Source organism: Amblyomma maculatum, chromosome 1 (assembly GCF_055883805.1).
Source record: "Amblyomma maculatum isolate TAMU_Amacu chromosome 1, ASM5588380v1, whole genome shotgun sequence".
Classification (NCBI taxonomy): Eukaryota; Metazoa; Arthropoda; class Arachnida; order Ixodida; family Ixodidae; genus Amblyomma; species Amblyomma maculatum.
In genome coordinates this window covers 245,920,703-245,939,405 of record NC_139344.1, presented here as the reverse complement: position 1 = coordinate 245,939,405, position 18,703 = coordinate 245,920,703, and the positions used below count along the sequence as shown (strand labels likewise).

At 46.5% G+C, this 18,703-nt stretch overlaps 1 protein-coding gene and 1 long non-coding RNA gene across 5 annotated transcripts in view; one reads left to right on the top strand and one right to left on the bottom strand.

Moving 5' to 3' along the window:
- Positions 1-18,703, top strand: part of LOC146206146 (uncharacterized) — a 117,240-nt gene that overhangs the window by 13,955 nt on the left and 84,582 nt on the right. For all 4 annotated transcript variants that reach the window (XR_014704368.1, XR_014704366.1, XR_014704367.1 and 1 more), the window contains exon 2: positions 4,354-4,489. This is a non-coding gene — a long non-coding RNA (uncharacterized LOC146206146). The remainder of the gene's footprint in view (positions 1-4,353; positions 4,490-18,703) is intronic.
- LOC146206148 (pfs47 receptor-like) lies at positions 5,510-12,466 on the bottom strand. The gene is made up of 2 exons (XM_084590777.1): positions 12,255-12,466; positions 5,510-5,765 (listed from the first exon to the last, which is right to left on the bottom strand). Exons 1-2 carry the CDS (start codon positions 12,453-12,455, stop codon positions 5,529-5,531), a joined length of 438 nt encoding a protein of 145 aa, XP_084446903.1. The 5' UTR covers positions 12,456-12,466; the 3' UTR covers positions 5,510-5,528.

Below are 18,703 nucleotides of genomic sequence, written 5' to 3'. Positions count from 1 at the left end.
CCTCTTCCCCGCCCCCGGCACGCGTGCCGGGGAAGACGGGGAGTCATGCGCCCGCGGATTAGAGGCTGGCAGGCAGTCCTTTCCAATTTCCAATGACGGCTGAACAGGCCGCCATTGGAAAATGACCCTGGCAACGTTTAATGCTAGAACCCTAGCTAGTGAAGCTAGTTTAGCAGTGCTCTTACAGGAACTAGAGGGTATGAAATGGGATGTCATAGGGCTTAGCGAGGTTAGGAGGCCGAATGAGGCATATACTGTACTGAAGGATGGGCATGTACTATATTATCGAGGTTTACCAGAGAGGCGACAACTAGGAGTAGGTTTCCTTGTCAATAAGTATATAGCGGGTAATATAGATGAATTCTATACTATTAATGAGAGGGTGGCAGGCATCGTAATTAGGCTTAATAAGCGGCATAAAGTGAAGGTTGTACAGGCCTATGCACCTACATGTAGTTATGATGACCATGGCAATTGAAAGCTCCTACGAAGATGTAGAATCGGCAATGCGAAAAGTAAAGACGCAGTATACTGTACTAATGGGCGACTTCAATGCCAAGGTAGGGGAAAAGCAGGCAGGCGACCTGGCAGTAGGTGACTATGGCATTGGTTCTAGGAATAGCAGGGGGGAGTTACTAGTTGAGTTTGCAGAGCGCAATAACTTACGAATCATGAATACCTTCTTCAGCAAACGGAAGAACCGGAAATGGACATGGAAAAGTCCGAACGGGAAGACTAAAAATGAAATCAACTTCATAATGTGTTCAACCCCCGCCATCATGCAAGATGTAGAGCTAATCGGGAAAGTGCGATGCAGTGACCACAGGAGGTCCCGAATTAGCCTAAATCTGAAGAAGGAACGCAACAGATTAGTAAGAAAGAAACCCATCAACGAATTAGCGGTGAGGGAGAGGGCAGAAGAGTTCAGGATCTCGCTACAGAATAGGTATTCAGCTCTAACCGAGGATGGCGACATTACCCTAGAAGCAATGAACAATAATTTCAGAGATATCATTACTGAATGTGCGGTAGAAGTAGGCGGTAGGATAGTGAGAGAGGATATCGGCAAGCTGTCTAAGGAGACGAAAGATTTGATTAAGAAACGTCAGAGTATGAAAGCTTCCAATCCAACAGACCGGATCGAATTGGCCGAGATATCAAAGCTAATCAATAAGCGCAAGGTGGCCGATATAAGGAAGTATAACATGGAGAAAATTGAACATGCTGTAAAGAACGGGGGAAGCCTTAAAGCGGTAAAGAAGAAATTGGACATAGGCAAAAACCAGATGTATGCGATAAGGGACAAGGCGGGCAACGTCATTACGAATATGGACAAGGTAGTCAAAGTAGCCGAGGAGTTTTATACAGATCTCTACAGTAGCCAAAGTAGTCAGGACCGTAACGAGATTGGCGGTAGGGAAAAAGTCAGACGTTCCACCAGTGACGAAGGACGAGGTCAAGAAAGCATTAGAAACTATGAAAAGGGGGAAATCAGCTGGAGAGGATCAGATAACTACAGATTTGCTGAAGGACGGGGGGGATATCGTGCTAGAAAAACTGGCCACCCTTTATACGCAGTGCCTGGTGTCACCGACGGTACCGGAACCATGGAAGAATGCAAACATTATCCTCATTCATAAGAAAGGGGACTCTAAGGACCTTAAAAATTAGACCAATCAGCTTACTGTCTGTTACGTACAAGGTATTTACTAAGGTAATCGCTAATAGAATCAGGACAACCTTAGACTGCAATCAAGCAAAGGATCAAGCAGGTTTTCGGAAACGGTACTCTACTATCGATCATATCCATACCATCAATCAGGTTATAGAAAAATGCTCGGAATATAACCAGCCCTTATACATATATCATTCATTAATTACGACAAAGCATTTGACTCAGTTGAAATCTCGGCGGTGATGCAGGCATTGCGAAATCAGGGGGTAGACGAGCCGTACGTGAAAGGGCTGGAAGATATATATAGTGGCTGCACAGCAACCATAGTTCTGCATAAAGAAAGTAACACAATTCCCATAAAGAAAGGTGTTAGGCAAGGAGACACAATCTCCCCAGTACTATTCACAGCTTGCTTAGAGGAAGTATTCAGAGACTTGGAATGGGAGCAGTTAGGGATAAGGGTAGATGGAGAATACCTCAGTAATCTGCGATTTGCTGATGACATTGCCTTGCTAAGCAACTCGGGGGATGAACTGCAAATAATGATTGATAACCTAGACAGGAAAAGTAGAAAGGTAGGCCTGAAAATCAGTATGCAGAAGACTAAGGTAATGTTCAACAGCCTCGGGAAGGAACAGCAGTTTACATTAGGCAGCGCAGCACTGGAAGTAGTAGGCGAATATGTCTACTTAGGACAGGTAGTAACCGCAGATCCGGACCATGAAAACGAAATAACAAGAATAAGATTGGGATGGAGCGCATTTGGCAAGCACTCGCAGATTATGACTAGCAGCTTACCGGTATCGCTAAAGAGGAAAGTATATAACAGTTGCATCTTACCTGTACTCACCTAAGGCGCTGAAACGTGGAGGCTAACCAAGAGAGTTGAGGACAACCCAGAGGGCAATGGAACGAAAAATGGTAGGGGTAACATTAAGAGATAGAAAACGTGCAGAGCGGGTCAGAGAAATAACTCAAGTTACCGATATTCTAGTGGAAATTAAGAAGAAATGGACATGGGCAGGACATGTAGTGCGAAGAGAGGATAACCGATGGTCGCTTAGGGTAACAAACTGGATTCCAAGGGAAGGAAAGCGTAGCAGGGGGCGGCAGAAAGTTAGGTGGGCGGATGAGATTAAGAAGTTCGCAGGGGTCAAGTGGATGCAGCTAGCACAGAACCGGGTTAAGTGGAGAAATATGGGAGAGGCCTTCGCCCTGCAGTGGGTATAGTCAGGCTGATGATGATGATGATGGCAGCCCTTGTATAGCCCTTGGCTTGTTGCCGCCTCTTCCGCCAGATGGACGGTGCGGTGCTGGATCGCAGGGTCCGCGCTTCGCAGCAGGGTATCCCAGGCTACTCTACTTGTAATATTTTGTCCTATCCCTGGAATTTGTGGGCACTCCCAAATTATGTGGTCGAGGGTCCCTCTCGCCCCACAGTGTTTGCACAGATCCTTGTCCCTAAGGTCTGGTAGCGCGTGAAACGCCCAGACCGGGTTCATGAACGTATAAGTTTCAGCCGCCTCCACGCGACAGCTTCTCTATTATTAGGCTAACATCTGGCGGGGATACCAGGCTACGTCCCAATTTATAATGGTCGATGATTTCCCCGTAATTTTGCAGACTCTCGTCGTATGCCCAGTGTTCGAGGGGCTCGACGGCTACCCGGAAGTAGAGAGCTCGGGATCATCTTTGCTGTTCATGCGTCATTTCTCTTTTTAGTGCGCTTCATCTCATCACTTTAGCTGTGTTCATTGTTAGTTTTACCCTGTTACCCTTTTTTCTATCTCGTTTGCGTTTTTTTTTTTTTGCTCACACTACATCTGTCCTTATACAACCGTGCTTGGTTTGTGTGCTCGTTGATTTTAGTTATGTTCCTGGATCATTTTATGGAAATTCCTTTGCTCTCATTATTCTACTGTTCCACGTGTTGGCGGCTTAAATAATGACTTGCCTATTTTCTACTCACATTTTGTTTGTACTCACACTTTGTGTTTATCACTTCCGGTGCTATATTTAATTTTTTATTTTTGTCAAGTTACTTTTTTGTTGACACGAGTGTCAAAAATGGCCACTAGTCGATGCTTTTTTGGGTGTATATATATATAAGCAGAGTATCGGTGATTCCAGAATGAAGTTCAAGTTCAGCGCCTGTGTCGTCGTTCTTTATGTGTTCTTTTCTCTGTCCATGTGGCTAAGCGCTGTCAATCATGGATCAACACCAACTAACCCGACTGCTTGTCCTGTTGTTTTCTGTGTTGAAATGTGATCCTCTCTTATACTCACGTGTTGATATGCTTAGGCCGTAGGACCATTTAAGCACTGTGGCAGTGTAATATGTGCCTGTGCACTGTTGTAGATGTATGCAGTTGAATATCTTCGCATTTTCGCAGTATCAAAACTTCCAACTTTTTTTTTTTTTTGGTTCAAAGCATTTGGCTGCTGCTGGCTGCTTGTCCTTGCTCCCCCCTGCTTTTGGTTATGTGGGCTGGGAAACTCACAAACGTCGTAGATAGGCTCTACTCGACTTCGCCGCTTTCATTCGGTCAGCTTTACATAAAAGAACTGCGGCGTATTATTGTTTTTGTATTTTTGACTGTAATGGATGCGATCGGCATCGAGAATCGATGGTAAGGATTGTTCTAGAAGTTAACTTTGGGTTTGCTTTTTCAACGCAGCGTAATGTGCATGGGCGGGCCACAATGTACCACCATGCTGCCCAAAGTTACTCGGGACCAGCGATGCGCCTGCGAGGGCTCACGGGCACCTTTATCGACTTCTGAACTCTACCGTTCCGAGGACAAAATGTAGGCGGTGAGTAGCACTTTATGCAAACCGGCAAAGGCTCTGAACAGACTTTGTCCGTGGCGTATGTTTAGAGCACCTCAGGTGCAGCAGTTCTATTGCCTGACCAACAAGGAAGCCCACGTTGTGCAGCTATGAGAGTAAAGAAAAATGACAGCTTGTTTTTGTAAAGTTTACTAATGCGATGCAAAGATGCCGCTAGCCGGTCGTCCCTCACAGAAGGCTCAGCGGCGGTGGTGTTCGGCAAATGGAGCACTAGTTGTCCGGTTCGAACTGCAAAGCGGCGGCCGCATTTTGACGGAGACGAAAACACCCGCGTACTTTGATGAGAATCCCTTACGGCGTGTCGCTAAACCAACTGAGGCTGTTAGTCTAGTTGGGCAAAAAGCAGAGGCCAACAGGCTCCTGCACAGTTATTTTCCTAAGGTACCGCCAGAGAAACTGTCATTTCAGTAACGTTTGTTTTGTTGTTTTTTTCTCCTCCTCGTCCTCTGTCAAGACGCCTGTCGTCAGTGATTCTCTGATATAGTTCCTTGGTAACGGATGGCATCCCCTATGTCCGCTCTTTTATGAGAGAGGAAAAACAGGAGAGGCTATAACGTCACAATTCGTAAAGACTCCGCGCATTTGGGATAGGGTGCCTCGAGCGGAAGCGAAATACATCAAGGCACCCTAATTTGGGAGCTATAGTAGCGCCATCTAGCTGAGGTATACTTCCCTCATCTTCCTTGTTTCTTCGCTGCATGAAGACACAATGCCTCTGCTCACATACGATTCTCCCGTGGTTCTCGCCCCGCCGGGGTGGCGCAGTGGTTACGGCGCTCGACTACTGTTCCCAAGGATGCGGGATCGAATCCCGGCCTCAGCGGCCGCTTTTCGATGGAGGCGAAAAGCAAGGCGCCCGTGTGCTGTGCGATGTCAGTGCACGTTAAAGAACCCCAGGTGGTCGAAATTTCCGGAGTCCTCCACTACGGCGTCTCTCATAGCCTGAGTCGCTTTGGGACGTTAAACCCCACAAACCTACCTACCCGTGGTTCTCTCAGAATCACTACTGCAGGGCCAGAGCCTCATAGCCCGAGTAGCGGTGCTCGCAACCGCCGTAAGGGATGTAGAGGCACGCGTGGGTCGGTTGAATCTTTCCCACGGTCACCGTGCCTTCGTGGTGGGTGCGGCCGACGTAGAGCTTCTCGCCTGAGGAAGTTCGGCCGCCCTCGACGGCTCTGTCTGGAACGGAGCCGCCAGAACTCTCGACCCAGTGCTCCGAGGCGCCGTCAAACACCAGGACCTGTCGAAAAAAGGCGCAACGTCAGCGGCACTGGCACTAATGCAAGCATTTTAAATAAAATGCCTGCTGAAGGATAGAGGTACACAGTATAGGCATCACTGAAAATGTGTTGCAGCTGAACCATACTAAAACGGATGTAGCATACTTATCGACAAATGCCGCTTCGCGTAAACATGCCCTGACTTTCAGTAATTAAAATCACTTGCGGTCAGTGTCCTAAGGACGCGTCTTAAGGAGGATGAGCCCATGTCCAGCCTCCGTCTTACAGGGACCCCATTTCTCATACAGGAATAATTTGTGAAACTCCAGAACACGAAGGCAATAGTTGCAAGCAATGCCTAAAGTCTGGCTCCATCGAAAGGGGGTCTCTAGTGATTCGAGTACAGGTGGAAAGGGAAATAGATAGGGAGAGAGAAAGAAAGCGACTGGTGCTTCGTACATTATTTTTTACAAATGGGAGAAATTATTGTTCGGTCTTAGGTTTTAGAAAATATGTTAAAGGTTCATATAAAATTCACCGCGAAATTGCGGGAATGGTACAGAAGTATATGAAAACCACTGACAAAAATAAAAACTGGCAGCCTGCTTCGTTTTCACGCAGTCCTTATACATTCGAGCGCAGGGGGACTCAGACCCTTCTTAAAAATTTAGTGGGGGGGGGGGGGGGGGGGAGGGTCTCGGACCCCCGAAAACCCCCAGACTTTAAGCCTTAGTTACAAGGGTTACAACACAGCGAAAGCTTCACAGGTGGCCCCGTCTTGACCTGCATGGTGATAAGCGCTTAATTATAGTTCAGCGATGGCTATCAGATAAGCTATTGACCAGAGGTGGGCATTTGACCTCAAAAACCTCGACCTCACCTCAAACTCAAGATATTTGGCAACCTCACTCAACCTCACCTCAAACTCAAAATGTGAGGTTGAGGTCGGGCGCTCTACCTTAATAATAATAATAATAATAATAATAATAATAATAATAATAATAATAATAATAATAATAATAATAATAATAATAATAATAATAATAATAATAAATAAAAGAATCATTAAATTAAACCGTCACTTAAAGCAAATATACATTTCTCAGTAATCTTGGAATATATAGGTAAGCCAGAATTTTGTCGTATGAAGGCTGTATTTTACTCTTAATTTTATACAAATAATATCCCGGATAAAAGCAGAAAAACTCTGGAGACTACATGTCCAACTCTGCACCAAAGTGGCAATCCTTTCCCACTCCTCGCCTACCCTTTTGTGGTCGGTTTCATTCTAAGGCCTACATGGGTACCACGTTACTACGCATAGGCCTATAGTGCAATACAGAGTTTATCCCATTCGACCCACGTGAATAAGATTCGTATTAGAAATAAAACAAACCAGTTCTTACTACATACTGAAGACAAATGCTGTTGACCTTAGTGACGATGACAATAGTGACGATATGCTCTTTTTCTTAACTCGAAAAAACAATTGATGATTGCCAAGCTTTTTTTTTTTAATACACTGTGCATTGTCTTGCGAGCGAATATATTAAATTAGGGAAAAAAAAAATAGGAATACAGTCGTGCCTCGTTAGTATGGACGCTTTGGTTTCCGACCAAAACTGTCCATAAAGCGAGTCATCCATAATGACGAGTCATGAATAAAAACGAAAAGTATATAATTCAGAAAACATTTATAAATTATGCCTGCTTTTTTAATTAAATTCGTAATTAAAAACAGCCGAGCTGTCGATGCTACCCCCTTCTCCATGAATCCGTCCACCCGAAACGTCATGTCTGTTCTTAAACCTTGTCAGCCATCCTCTTGAGTAGGTGAAGTCAGTAATGCCTTGACAGAGCGTAGAATAATATTTCTCAGTAAACATCCCCCTGTTTTACTGAACAAAAATTCCGTAAGTCATCACAGGTAAAACCTATCAAGACGGAGGAGAAAGAACGGTACGCACCCAATAATGTTGCCGACGCAGCGAGCATTTTTTTAAGCATTTCGTCGCTCACGACAGCACCATTCGCGCGCACATTCCCGAACCACATTAACAAGGATGACTCCATTTCTTCGAACTGTGCTTGGCGCTGTCGGACTGTGGCTGACGCTGCGATTCCGACGTTGAACCATTTATCGGAGTCATCTAGTAGAGATGCTACCGTGGACCTGGCGAGGCGGAGGCCTAGTTAAACTTGGGTTCAGTCCCTCACGGCTTGGATTGATTGAGATGGCTTTTGCCGCTTGTATTCACAGATTTCCCGCTTCGCGCCTAAGTTCAGCTCCGTTCTTTTGCGTTTAACTCCCGCCATGCCAAAAGTCAGACTGAAAGTTGAGGGTTACAGGCTCCTGATTCTTTGCACTCTTTTTGCCTAGTTAACCTCCCTGTCTTTCCGTTCTTCTGATTCTCTTTTTTGCCTTGTACTGTTTATGTAAGGAAGCGAGAGAGTCAAGTTGGTAGAGGTATCGAACAGCCCTTTCCTGTGCCGTTTGCATGTGTTCCTATGAAACAAACACTGCAAGCTGAAGTACAGTTTAGAACGACGGCTAGCCGACTACGAAGAGCTCAGACGTTGTCAAGGCCGCATCCCTGACTCAAGGCAAAACCGACCTGGGGACCGCCCGGGGTGCAAAATGTGGCAGTTCGGCAGCGCAACAGTGACGAAAACCAGAAGCATGAGAAGGAAGGGCGTCCAGGACGGGACGCCCGGTCCTAGTTGCATGCTTGTTGCTTTCTTTTGTCGCTTTACTTCGTGAGTGTATCTTAACCCTGGCCGAAAAGCGTTAACGGCTTCATGGAACACACTTTGCGTTCTGGGATAGAAAAACTTCAGTTCCCACCCCCACTTTTGGCGCTTGTCTTTCTTCCTATTATTTCTTTCTTACGCTTTTACCGGCCTCTCTGTTCACGTTTAACAGAATTTATTGCGACCACATGTTGCTGTTTTCCCGACTGCGGCCTTTCGTTGCGGCGCTGCCGCTGCACCCAGAAATCTCCCGGTTCCCTCCTTTTGGGGTCTTTCTTAGTTAGCTGGCACTCGGTTTGCTGTGTACGATCCCTGTCATCCACCATCCTTTTCTCCTCCTCCCTTCCTTTCCGCTCTTGCCCCCCCCCCCCCCCCTCCCCTCCTAAAACGACGACACGCCCGCTTTGGTGCTTTCCAACTCCTCAGGACTCGTTCAGGCATCCGGCTGTATCGGCTGTCGCATAGGTTCCCGGCCTGCGCACCCTTTTTTAACTTGCGTTCGGACTCCCCTGCTTTTTCTAACGATGTCCATATTAACGAGACAAAAATGCATGGGCCGAGTGGGCTGTGTGCATTCTTCCCCTGTCCATTGCTCAGACAGCGAGTTTCCTTATTAGCGAGGGATAAAGACATTGAAAACGTTTCGCCCCCAGAAAAACTGTCTATAATTCGGGTCGTCCATATTGACGGATGTCATATTAGCGGGGCACGAATTTTCCATAACAGCCACTCATGAAACGACTTGTCGTGAAGAGTAAATCCCCAACAAAACAAAAGAGGAAAAGATAGCAACACTCCAAATAATCATAAAACTCTGCCAACGCCGAGTAAACCTTCAGAAAATTGCAGAGGAATGCTTTTTATGGTATGAGGTCCCAACCGGCCACTCCTAGGTGTTTGTTTATAATTTTGTGATCCTGTGGCGTATTGCGAGAATTGGCAAAATTGCTTCTTTGAACACCACGCTTGCATTAAAAAATTACAAGGGTCGGACCTGCTAGAAAAGAGGGTTAAACATGAACCACTTTGCTGTTGCGAACATCGGCTCGCCCGTCAAATTTCGCCGGATCAAAATGTACAACTCCCACCCACCTCAAAAAAAAAAAAAAAAAAAAAAAAAAAAAAAAGAAAACGACATAAATACTTGTACGTTCGAACAGAATACTGGATACCATTTCGCCAACAAGTCTGGGACGAGTTTGTTTGTGGTATTCACTTGTTTTCCTTTAAAGACTGAACTAATACATTGCACCGTGGTGTCTCCGAAGCTGCTTCGCCGCATGCACCGTAGGTACATCGAGAGTAATTGTTTCCCTGTTAGCGTCGTATAGTTACAGCACATAAACGTAAAATAAAGACGAGAACAACAGAAAGGAGGCGAGCAAGCAGCCCAGAGGTACCGCGCTCCCTGCTGTGCACGCGCTTCCCTTCGCCGTCCGTCTCTAGGCATCTGGTTTTGCTCATGCGGTGAATGCCGAATTGTCACCAATACACACCAAAGGCAGTGGCATATGCGTGTTAGCTCCGCTTTCAGAGACTACATCGACTTTCCAATAGTTTCAAAAAAATAAATAAATAAAAACTAAATGACCGCGCCGGTAAGTGGAAAGGAGGGTTGTGCTATGGGCCTCTGAAAAGATGCCAAAGAAAGAGCCAAATGTGAGGGAAGAAGTCTGTTTTCTGTTCGGCAGTGCACGAACGTAAATATCATACAAGGAAATATATATAAAGAAATACCATGTTGACGAAAGTAATAAAAAACGTCGCACATTAAAACCAGAAGAGAACTGCGCTTCCCAGAGCGTATAGAAGGCTTGAGATATCGACTTAGTACTGCATTCCTGAGTGCTAGCATGTAATTCGTTTCATTCACATATATCTAAATTGATTTTTAAAGAAAAAAACGAATGTCTGAAATTATTATTCAAACATCTGACCACAAAAATTTTCATCCGATAGATTTGTCGGTCTCTAGCAGACGGCAGCACAAAAGAGACACGCTCAGTTTGACACACCAATTCATCCGTCTAGACACCAAATTGTTGAGCCGGAAACCATCTCAATACTTTTTAGCTCATAAAAACATTAGAAGAACGCTTTTCTCTTCCTTTTTTTTCTGCGCCTAAATAAGAGATTTCAAGAGAGACCTGAAATTATGAAGTTAGGAATCCCTTACTCTCCTCCTTTCTCTTTCATTGCTTATTTTCACTAGAATTTGAGAGAGAAACAAAGGGCCTTAGCGGTGCAAAAACTTTTTTTTTTTTTTTTTCATTGGGGATTTACTGCATGCAAGCCCCATATAATTCTTTTTTCTGTTCTATCTAGGCAAATTTTTAACTTGCGCAGGCTTCTTTCCTGTATACCAGCTGCGTCTTATAAGCTGTGCCGTCCGTTTCAGCCTCTTGCATGTTTCACCGATATATTGGTTATATAAGGAACGCTAGCATCTTCATCCCATTGCAGTGGTTCGGGGCCACCTATGAATCTGTTAGAAGGAACAAGCAGCACAAGGCCAAATAGAGGTTATTCTGGAGATTATAAGAATATAAATTTACAGGACCGGAATATAGAACGATGGCGTACAATTCGAAAGGAAGGACTTAGATTAATTGCCCAGACGGTAGTGTGCCGGTTTTTCTGGTTTGTTCATGTTTGCCTTTTTTTATGTCAGTATCACGTTCTCTAGCAATTTCGCTGCACCATTTTCTGCTAAGTTTCCGTGTAATGTACAGCGGGATCCTTCATCCAATGTAAGGCAGCAGCCGTGACGTCAGCACCTGGAAACGGGCATGCATGCACACGACAAACAGTTCTGCTTCACCCCGTATGCGCAAACGACAATTTGCTTCGCTTTTTAGTTTGCTTGTTTGTTTGCGGCATCCGACAAAAGCACCGCGGGTCAGAATGAGTTATGTGCTTTGCACGCTCCTGAGTGTTTGAGCCTGCCGCAAGCATCGGCACAAACAAGTCAGAGGAAACGGGGGTGGCTGGCGGGGGACATGAGGAGTTCGTGAAGTAAAAAAAAAATCTCCTTCCAATTAGACCAGAGGGAAGCGGTCTCGGGCTGCGGACATTACGGTGGAATGCCGAAAGCTGGGCAGGGGCTTCCGCATCCGGTCGTCCGATTTGGGGGTAACCAAACACCGAGAGTCGGCGGGCACACCGCGGCAGTACGCTCGAGCTCCGCGTCAAAAGGGGCGCTCTTCGAAGAAAGCCGCGGCAACAGCAAAAAGCCTGGACCTCACCATTTCGACCTCACACAATGACGACCTCACTCAACCTCAAACTCACGCGTGAGGTAGAGGTCCAATTTCGTGACCTAACTCAAAACATTTCTAGCTGTCGCCGACCTCACCTCAACCTTACCTCACTCCGTGAGGTAGAGGTCATTTTGAGGTTGAGGTCTACCTCATGAGGTTGCCCACCTCTGCTATTGACTGGCAAGAAGCGTTGAAGATCCGGCCCCCCAGGGCTTCCTGCGGTTTTCTTCAGCTGGTTTTTTCTATTACACTTGCTAACAAAAAGGAAGTGCAACAAAAAAAAAAAAAGGTCAATTGTAGATCATTATAATAACGATTGTGGCTAGCGCTTTACATTTGTCACGCATGCTTACTTCGGTATCTTTTTATTCATTGGCGAACTTTAAGTGAATACTCTACATGTACAGACATGTATTGGCGCAGACAAGCACCAGAACATGCAGACAGGCACGAAAAGTTGATTGGGAGAGATGGACTCCATACTGAAACGCTGCTCACTTCATAGCTTTCGTAGCGGTGCTCGCCGCCGGCGTAGGACACGTAGCAGCAGCCGTGGGAAGGCACTACCTTGCCTGGGATCAGATCTCCGTTGTGTTCCGCTCGACCGATGAATGTCTTCTCGCCGCCATCCTCGCCTCCGGGCACGGCATTGTCCGGGATGTTGCCACCATTGGAACGAACCCACATGATCGTGGGCATGAAGGCTACGGCTTTAGGGGCCGACCACACTGCATGACGAGGATGAACGCAACTGAGGGAAATGCTACCAACAGTCAAAATTTCAAATCGAGCCGTCTCACCTCACCTTGCTACTTACGTGGCCGGTCTTCCACCGGACACTAAGCACTTTCATGTATTGCAAGCTACTTGTAATTTTTGTCACCCGAGGCGCTCTGTTGCAAGAATGTTTTTATAAATCCTATCTTCACTTTATTATCCCTGGTGGAAGAGAGGAGTCGCTGGAGAAAGATTTGATGTTGGGAAAGGTTGAGGGTCGCCGGAGAAGGGGTAGGCAGCGAATGCGATGGTTAGATGGCATCCTCGAGGCACTGCAGATGAAGTTATGTGATGTTAAGAAGATAGTGAGAGACCGGAAAGCGTGGCGTGACATGGTCCATAGGGTCACGAAGAGTCGGACACGACTGAACGCCTGAACTGAACTGCAGACAACGCTAACATAATATTTGCTAAAAAGAGAGCAATGGTTAGCCTTGCCCACCTAGTAAAGAGCAAAGACATTAGTCTGCCAACCAAGATCCGTATAATTCGTGCTATGGTCTTTCCAGTTGTGATGTATGGATGCGAGAGTTGGACTGTGAAAAAGGTTGACCGCCGAAGAATTGACGCGTTTGAATTGTAGTGCTGGCGAAGACTCTTGAGAGTTCCTTGGACTGCCAGAAGATCAAATCAGTCGATATTGTCGACCAGAAACCCTGACTGCTCATTGGAGGGTCAAATTGTAAAATTAAAGCTCAGCTACTTTGGCATCTCATGAGAAGAGAGGAGTCGCTGGAGAAAGATTTGATGTTGGGAAAGATTGAGGGTCGCCGGAGAAGGGGTAGGCAGCAAACGCGATGGTTAGATGGCATCCTCAAAGCCCTGCAGAAGAAGTTATGTGATGTTAGGAAGATAGCGAGAGACCGGAAAGCGTGGCGTGACATGGTCCATAGGGTCACGAAGAGTCGGACACGACTGAACGACTGAACTGAACTAATAATTATTATACCAAGAATGAAGCATGCACGGTTCAGCATTCCCTCGAGCTTACGGTTCGCAAAATTGGTGCTCCCTGCAAAGGTCTTTTTTTTTTTTTTTTTCATGAAGGTATGCTCATCGCATGTTTGAATGCTGCCCCATAGGGCAGTATATCGCCTTATCTGAGACGCTAGCGTCAGCCGTGCAGTTCTGCTAAGCGCAGAGATCTCAGAAGGCTTTGCAAACGCCACAGAACAGAATGCGTTTACTGATTAAGGTTACGAGCTGCGCCTCTGTTTTCATTCTTAGTTCAGCTCAAATGCGAAGAGAACACTAATTTTAACCGTAGCCCCATGAGAAAGGCGTTCGTCATTTACAACCTATGAACACCTCGACATAGCTTTAAGTGATAGAAAGGCAAATCTCTTCAACGGCCGAATTCACCAAACTTTAATAAGATGTCGCTAAGGGCCTCGTGTCGCGGTGAATTCAGCATCGCCGTCGTTGTAGGCCGTGAACGAAAAATTTTGATGCAGAATTCAGGAGCAGTTCGAAATGTTCAGAAGCTAAAGTTTTCAAGGAAGTTCCGTAGCTAAAAATATTCAATTGAGCGGAAATGAAAACTGAGTAAGTTACAGTGGGTGTGGGAAAGCGGCGGAGCGAGAGACAAGAATACATTATTCAAGGCCGGACCCGAGTCCTTCGCACGTGCCTGACACGTTAACAGCCTCTGAAAACAGCGCTGCCAGTATGTTCAGGGTGCAATACGAGCAGGCTCTCATGTCATGCGTAGCGAGCTGGACTGTTATGTCTCTAAATAACAAACAGTACACATGCGAATGCTATGAAATCACCTACCCCAGTTCGGGTTCATCGCGTACCGAGCACAGCACCGCGCAGAACGAAGGGGATTCCCACCGATCGAGTCACGTCCGCGCGGCAATTCTCCGCGAACTCACAGATGGCGGCACAAAACTGAAACTTCAAGCAACGCAAACTGGTTTCAGACCACCATTTTCAACAAACAAATGTACTGCAGCAGCGGCGGTGTGGTGATGCCTTTCGAAGTCCGCGCCGGAACGCGGAACGTAGCCGCAAATGCCAACTATGCCGTGGTTGCTCATGTACTCTCCTCCTCTTCCCGGGAAGCTCGGCGTACTTGAACACGCTCTTTCCTTCGCAACTCTTTCTGTCCCAACTAGAGGGCACTACCCTACCGCCATAAGGCGGGATCATTTAATTGCCGCCCTAGGTCGCGTAATCGACACAGACACCTACCAACAGACGGACAGACGCCTACCAAAACTGTGTTGCAACTGCTTTGTAAGGCTTCAATGTCTGCAACTGAACAACTGACGACGGTGAGGCAAGTGCAGTAGTGCTGGAAACTTCGTACGGGTGCATTTCGGGAGGTTTGTAATTGTTCAGTTGCGGTCAGCGCAGTTGGGGTCTCTCTGCCTGTTCGGGTCCGCTTTCAGTGTGTGAAGCGAAGGGATCCATGTGGAACCAACTAGCCCAAAAATTCGCCACTGGAACGCGCGTGTCCGTGATATGCCGGCAAGCCACAAAGGTGCAGAAGCTTGCAACACAAATTGAACACATCATTAATTTGCTAGAATACATTCATTTCAGTCAAATTGTGTCAACAGCCGTCCCCTGAGCCAATATTATTATAACCAGCTACTAGAGTGCCTAGAAGTATTCAGCTACGTTGCCCTCAGCCACGCCATATTAATCCACTCGAACTCCTCACTTCCGCGTACTGTCCGGCGAACTTTTTTCAGTGCAGCTTTCCGACACGTGCCTCCCGGTTTGGCGCGTGTTCATCCGGCGCCTCCATCCCATGGAAAAGCGAAGCGGGTGCCAGTCTTCGCTCCCGCCCTCTCATAAGCGGCCACTCTCTCTCGGGCAGGCCAGGGACGATAGAGAGCGATTGCAAGCATATCCGTGGTAAACACCAGAAACCGGTTGTTCCTTCGTTGCTCCGCCGCAGGACTCAGGCCCCTCATCATACCCCCTGCATGGCTATCTTGCAAACCCGCCGTGCCTGGCCTCGAGCGTTTTCTCCGAGCGCGCCCTTCGGCACGCACATGACTCGGCGCCGCCTGGAAACTCATCATAAACATTTTGTGGGTCACACTGTCAACCGCAGCGTGCAGCAGAAATTTTTAAAGCAACGGTCTAAGCTAAAATCTAGTAACAAATTATTCAATTAGCCCAGACTGGTGGTTAGGGTCAATAGCGAGTTCGTGGAGAGAAGAGAATGTCATATCTATTTCTGAAACATCGTTCAAAACCTCGGTAGCGCAAGGAAGCCTGGTCATTTCTCCCCGCACAAAACTGAAAGAATGAGGCAAGGCACGAACCGTCCGGCGTACGCTTTCCCTTGCTTTGTCGCTCTCGAAGCAGTGACGGAGGAGACGAAACATTTTCATTTTGGCCCGGAACATTTAGTCGCGGATGGGAAACCCTTAGCCCAGGGCCCATGCCACCGCTGCGGCGATCTCGGCCCGGCTGTCGATCAACTTTCGCTGCTCTCCCAGGCTCTCGTTGGAGATCGAGCGCTACCTCTCGCTGCTCCGTTGTGACTGGTCGGAAATTTATTTTGGCAATGAGCATGCTTTTTCTTTGAGCGTCGAAGCAAAAGAACGTGCATGTCACGGCGCAATAGCATAGGCAGTTCGAAATGAAAAGCAGCAACATGTCACCACGCTGTGTTTGCACAGACAGGTGGCAGCAGCCGCCCTACCTGCGCACTTCAGGCGATGTGTTGTTCTGTACGGTAAAATGAGCCAGATTTACTCGTCTTGCAATACTTCGGAGATTCTTCCTTTCAACTTTTGTCCTGCCAAGAGGAAAATGGCAATATTTTGTGGCCTTTGGTTAAAATGTTTTGGTCTAAGTACTATACAAGGTTCAAAATCAAATATCAAAATAAAGTGAGTGAAACGTTAAGATTACGTTTTAACAATACAGGCCTCTAAAAGTAATAAAAAAAAACGCAGAGATATGCTTGTATAAAAAACAAAAAGGGGGGGGGGGGGTAAGGAAGTACTATCGAATTTGCAAGCAAATGTCTGCTTATTCAATCGCAAATACTTTCAAACATGAAAAAAGAAACTCAAAACTCTAGCTTACTTACCTGGATAGAATGTAATCACTGTGCATCCTATATATAGCTGGGTACGCCGTATCTGGTCTTGTACAGATTATGCGGAAACATCGGTAACGTAAGTGCTCTATTGAATTAGAAGCGGTCGCCGAGTTGAGCAAAACAGGCCCAAAGAAAGTAACCGAGACGCTACCACTGTTCTGGACTGGTCATTCGGGTTTTCTTCGCCCTCTTAACTCGGGACAGGTGATCGGGAGGCATCCTCGCTACCTCGTCGTCATATATCATAATCAACCGTGGACGCGGCTGAAGCATGAAATTTGCCTCCCATCAATGTATACGTGCCCACGCTGGCGGGAGCGGCCATTCACAACTCTTACGCTCCGCTGCATTCACAAACGGCTCAAAATCCGGCGCCAAAAAAAAATAAAGTCAGCTGTAGTTTTTAGCTTCGAGGCAAACGTGCAGCATGTTCAAGAACGATGAGCAAGAGCTTGCAATTGGCACTCGTATCCAAATGTAACCGGCTAACGGTGGTCGTGGACGTGACAGGAACTTTCTGCACATTAACGTCAATATCGTCTTCGCTACGGCTATAATTCGCGATCGGCTTCAACTTACGAGCAGACGGAGCTCAAATACTAATTAGGAAAATTTAGTTAATGCCCTAGCCAATCACTTGAGTTTCTAAAATTATGAGCGTCCTGAAAAGCTACCTTTTCTTGTTCGACCATCCTATAGTTAAGAATTTTCGAAGGCTTTAGTCGGATCGGTATGTCGCATTTACATCACCATACAGGCTCAACACTTTCTCCCAAAGCATTCCTACCTTTTACGTCAGGGACTGGAACTTGTTTTCCGAAAAATATTATTGATATTAGCGAGTACGCACAGCTCTGCGAAAAGCATTTGAGCTATGGCATTGCATACTCTCGTGTTATTTAATGCTAGCTTAACTACAATGTTCTCATGGTTCCCATGATCCCAGATAGCTTTTGCTATGCTGATGTTGAAATTTTCCCGAGCTTCGCCACCAGCTAAGTGTCGTATACCACTTTTGCTCACCGCTGGACAATATTTAGCGTTGCAGCTTCGTGGAAGTGTCATTGCGAACAGCGTGGTTGTTATATTTGACGGGGCGAAATAAAGTGCATGACGCGTCACAGTAGAGCAGGCAGTTCGAGTTTGGCGCAGTAGCTACTGCAAAATCTCATCATCGAACATCTGTACCCATCTGCGCAGTTCTTGCACTTTCGGTTTCGTACGAAAAAAACAAAAGCATCTTGATTTCATCGAGTTGCAGGGCTTTAGAGTTTTTCTTCGGTTCGAAAACTGATATGGCATCGCCTTGTTCACGGCTTGGAACTTCCTATTGAGACTAACCACCCAGCTGCAATAATTAAAACTTAATTAGTGGGTTTGTTAATTAGCTAGACAATTAAATTACGCAGAGTAAGTTTTCCGCCCGGCCTTAGACTTTGCTTCTGGTTTTTTCGAACTATCTTTAGTAATTTTTGAAAGTGCTCGCTGAAATACCAGGTACTATTATACTTATAAAGTAGGTGACACATGCTGGAAAAAATTGGGTAGGTTTGGCTAACCCTGGAGGGAAGCGAAAGCTTCATGTGCATGGCTACGCTCATTGATAAGCTGGCATTAAACGCATTGTGAGACATAGTTTCACTTGGCTTCATCTTAATTGATTCCAACGTTTTTAATTGGTTTTATCTTTATGCGGCGCTAAACCAAACACCCGCTGGAACTCGACAAGCACACACAGCTTCGCCTTCGTGTCAGTCAACGGACCTACGCTTCCGATTTGCTCGCCGTGGAGAGAAAGAGGTCCGGAAAGAAAAGAGTGGGCGAGAACGGGGCGCATATAGCGAGTTTGTTTCCCACCGAGGCAGCGGAAACACTTTTCAGCAGTTTCAGATGATGTTTAGCGTGCTATACGAGCTGCCTTTATGCGGCAAGCCTCAGCGCAGTCCACACGACAGCTATGTTTATAGGTTGCTTCGTCCATCTAGCGCCCTCTACTTCCACGTCACACTGCGTGACCTTGCCTTTGACCTTGACAATGGTCACGGGCTACATGGTGGCCTACGTGACCATACCCCAAATTCAAAGAACGACCACTAAG

Excerpts from the sequence above, each read along its gene's own strand:
- LOC146206148 (XM_084590777.1), bottom strand. The coding sequence starts at position 12,455 with ATGCCCACGATCATGTGGGTTCGTTCCAATGGTGGCAACATCCCGGAC. Across the intron at positions 5,766-12,254 it reads ACCGCTACGAAAGCTATGAA|GTCCTGGTGTTTGACGGCGC; the intron begins GTGAGCAGCGTT and ends TTTTTTCGACAG.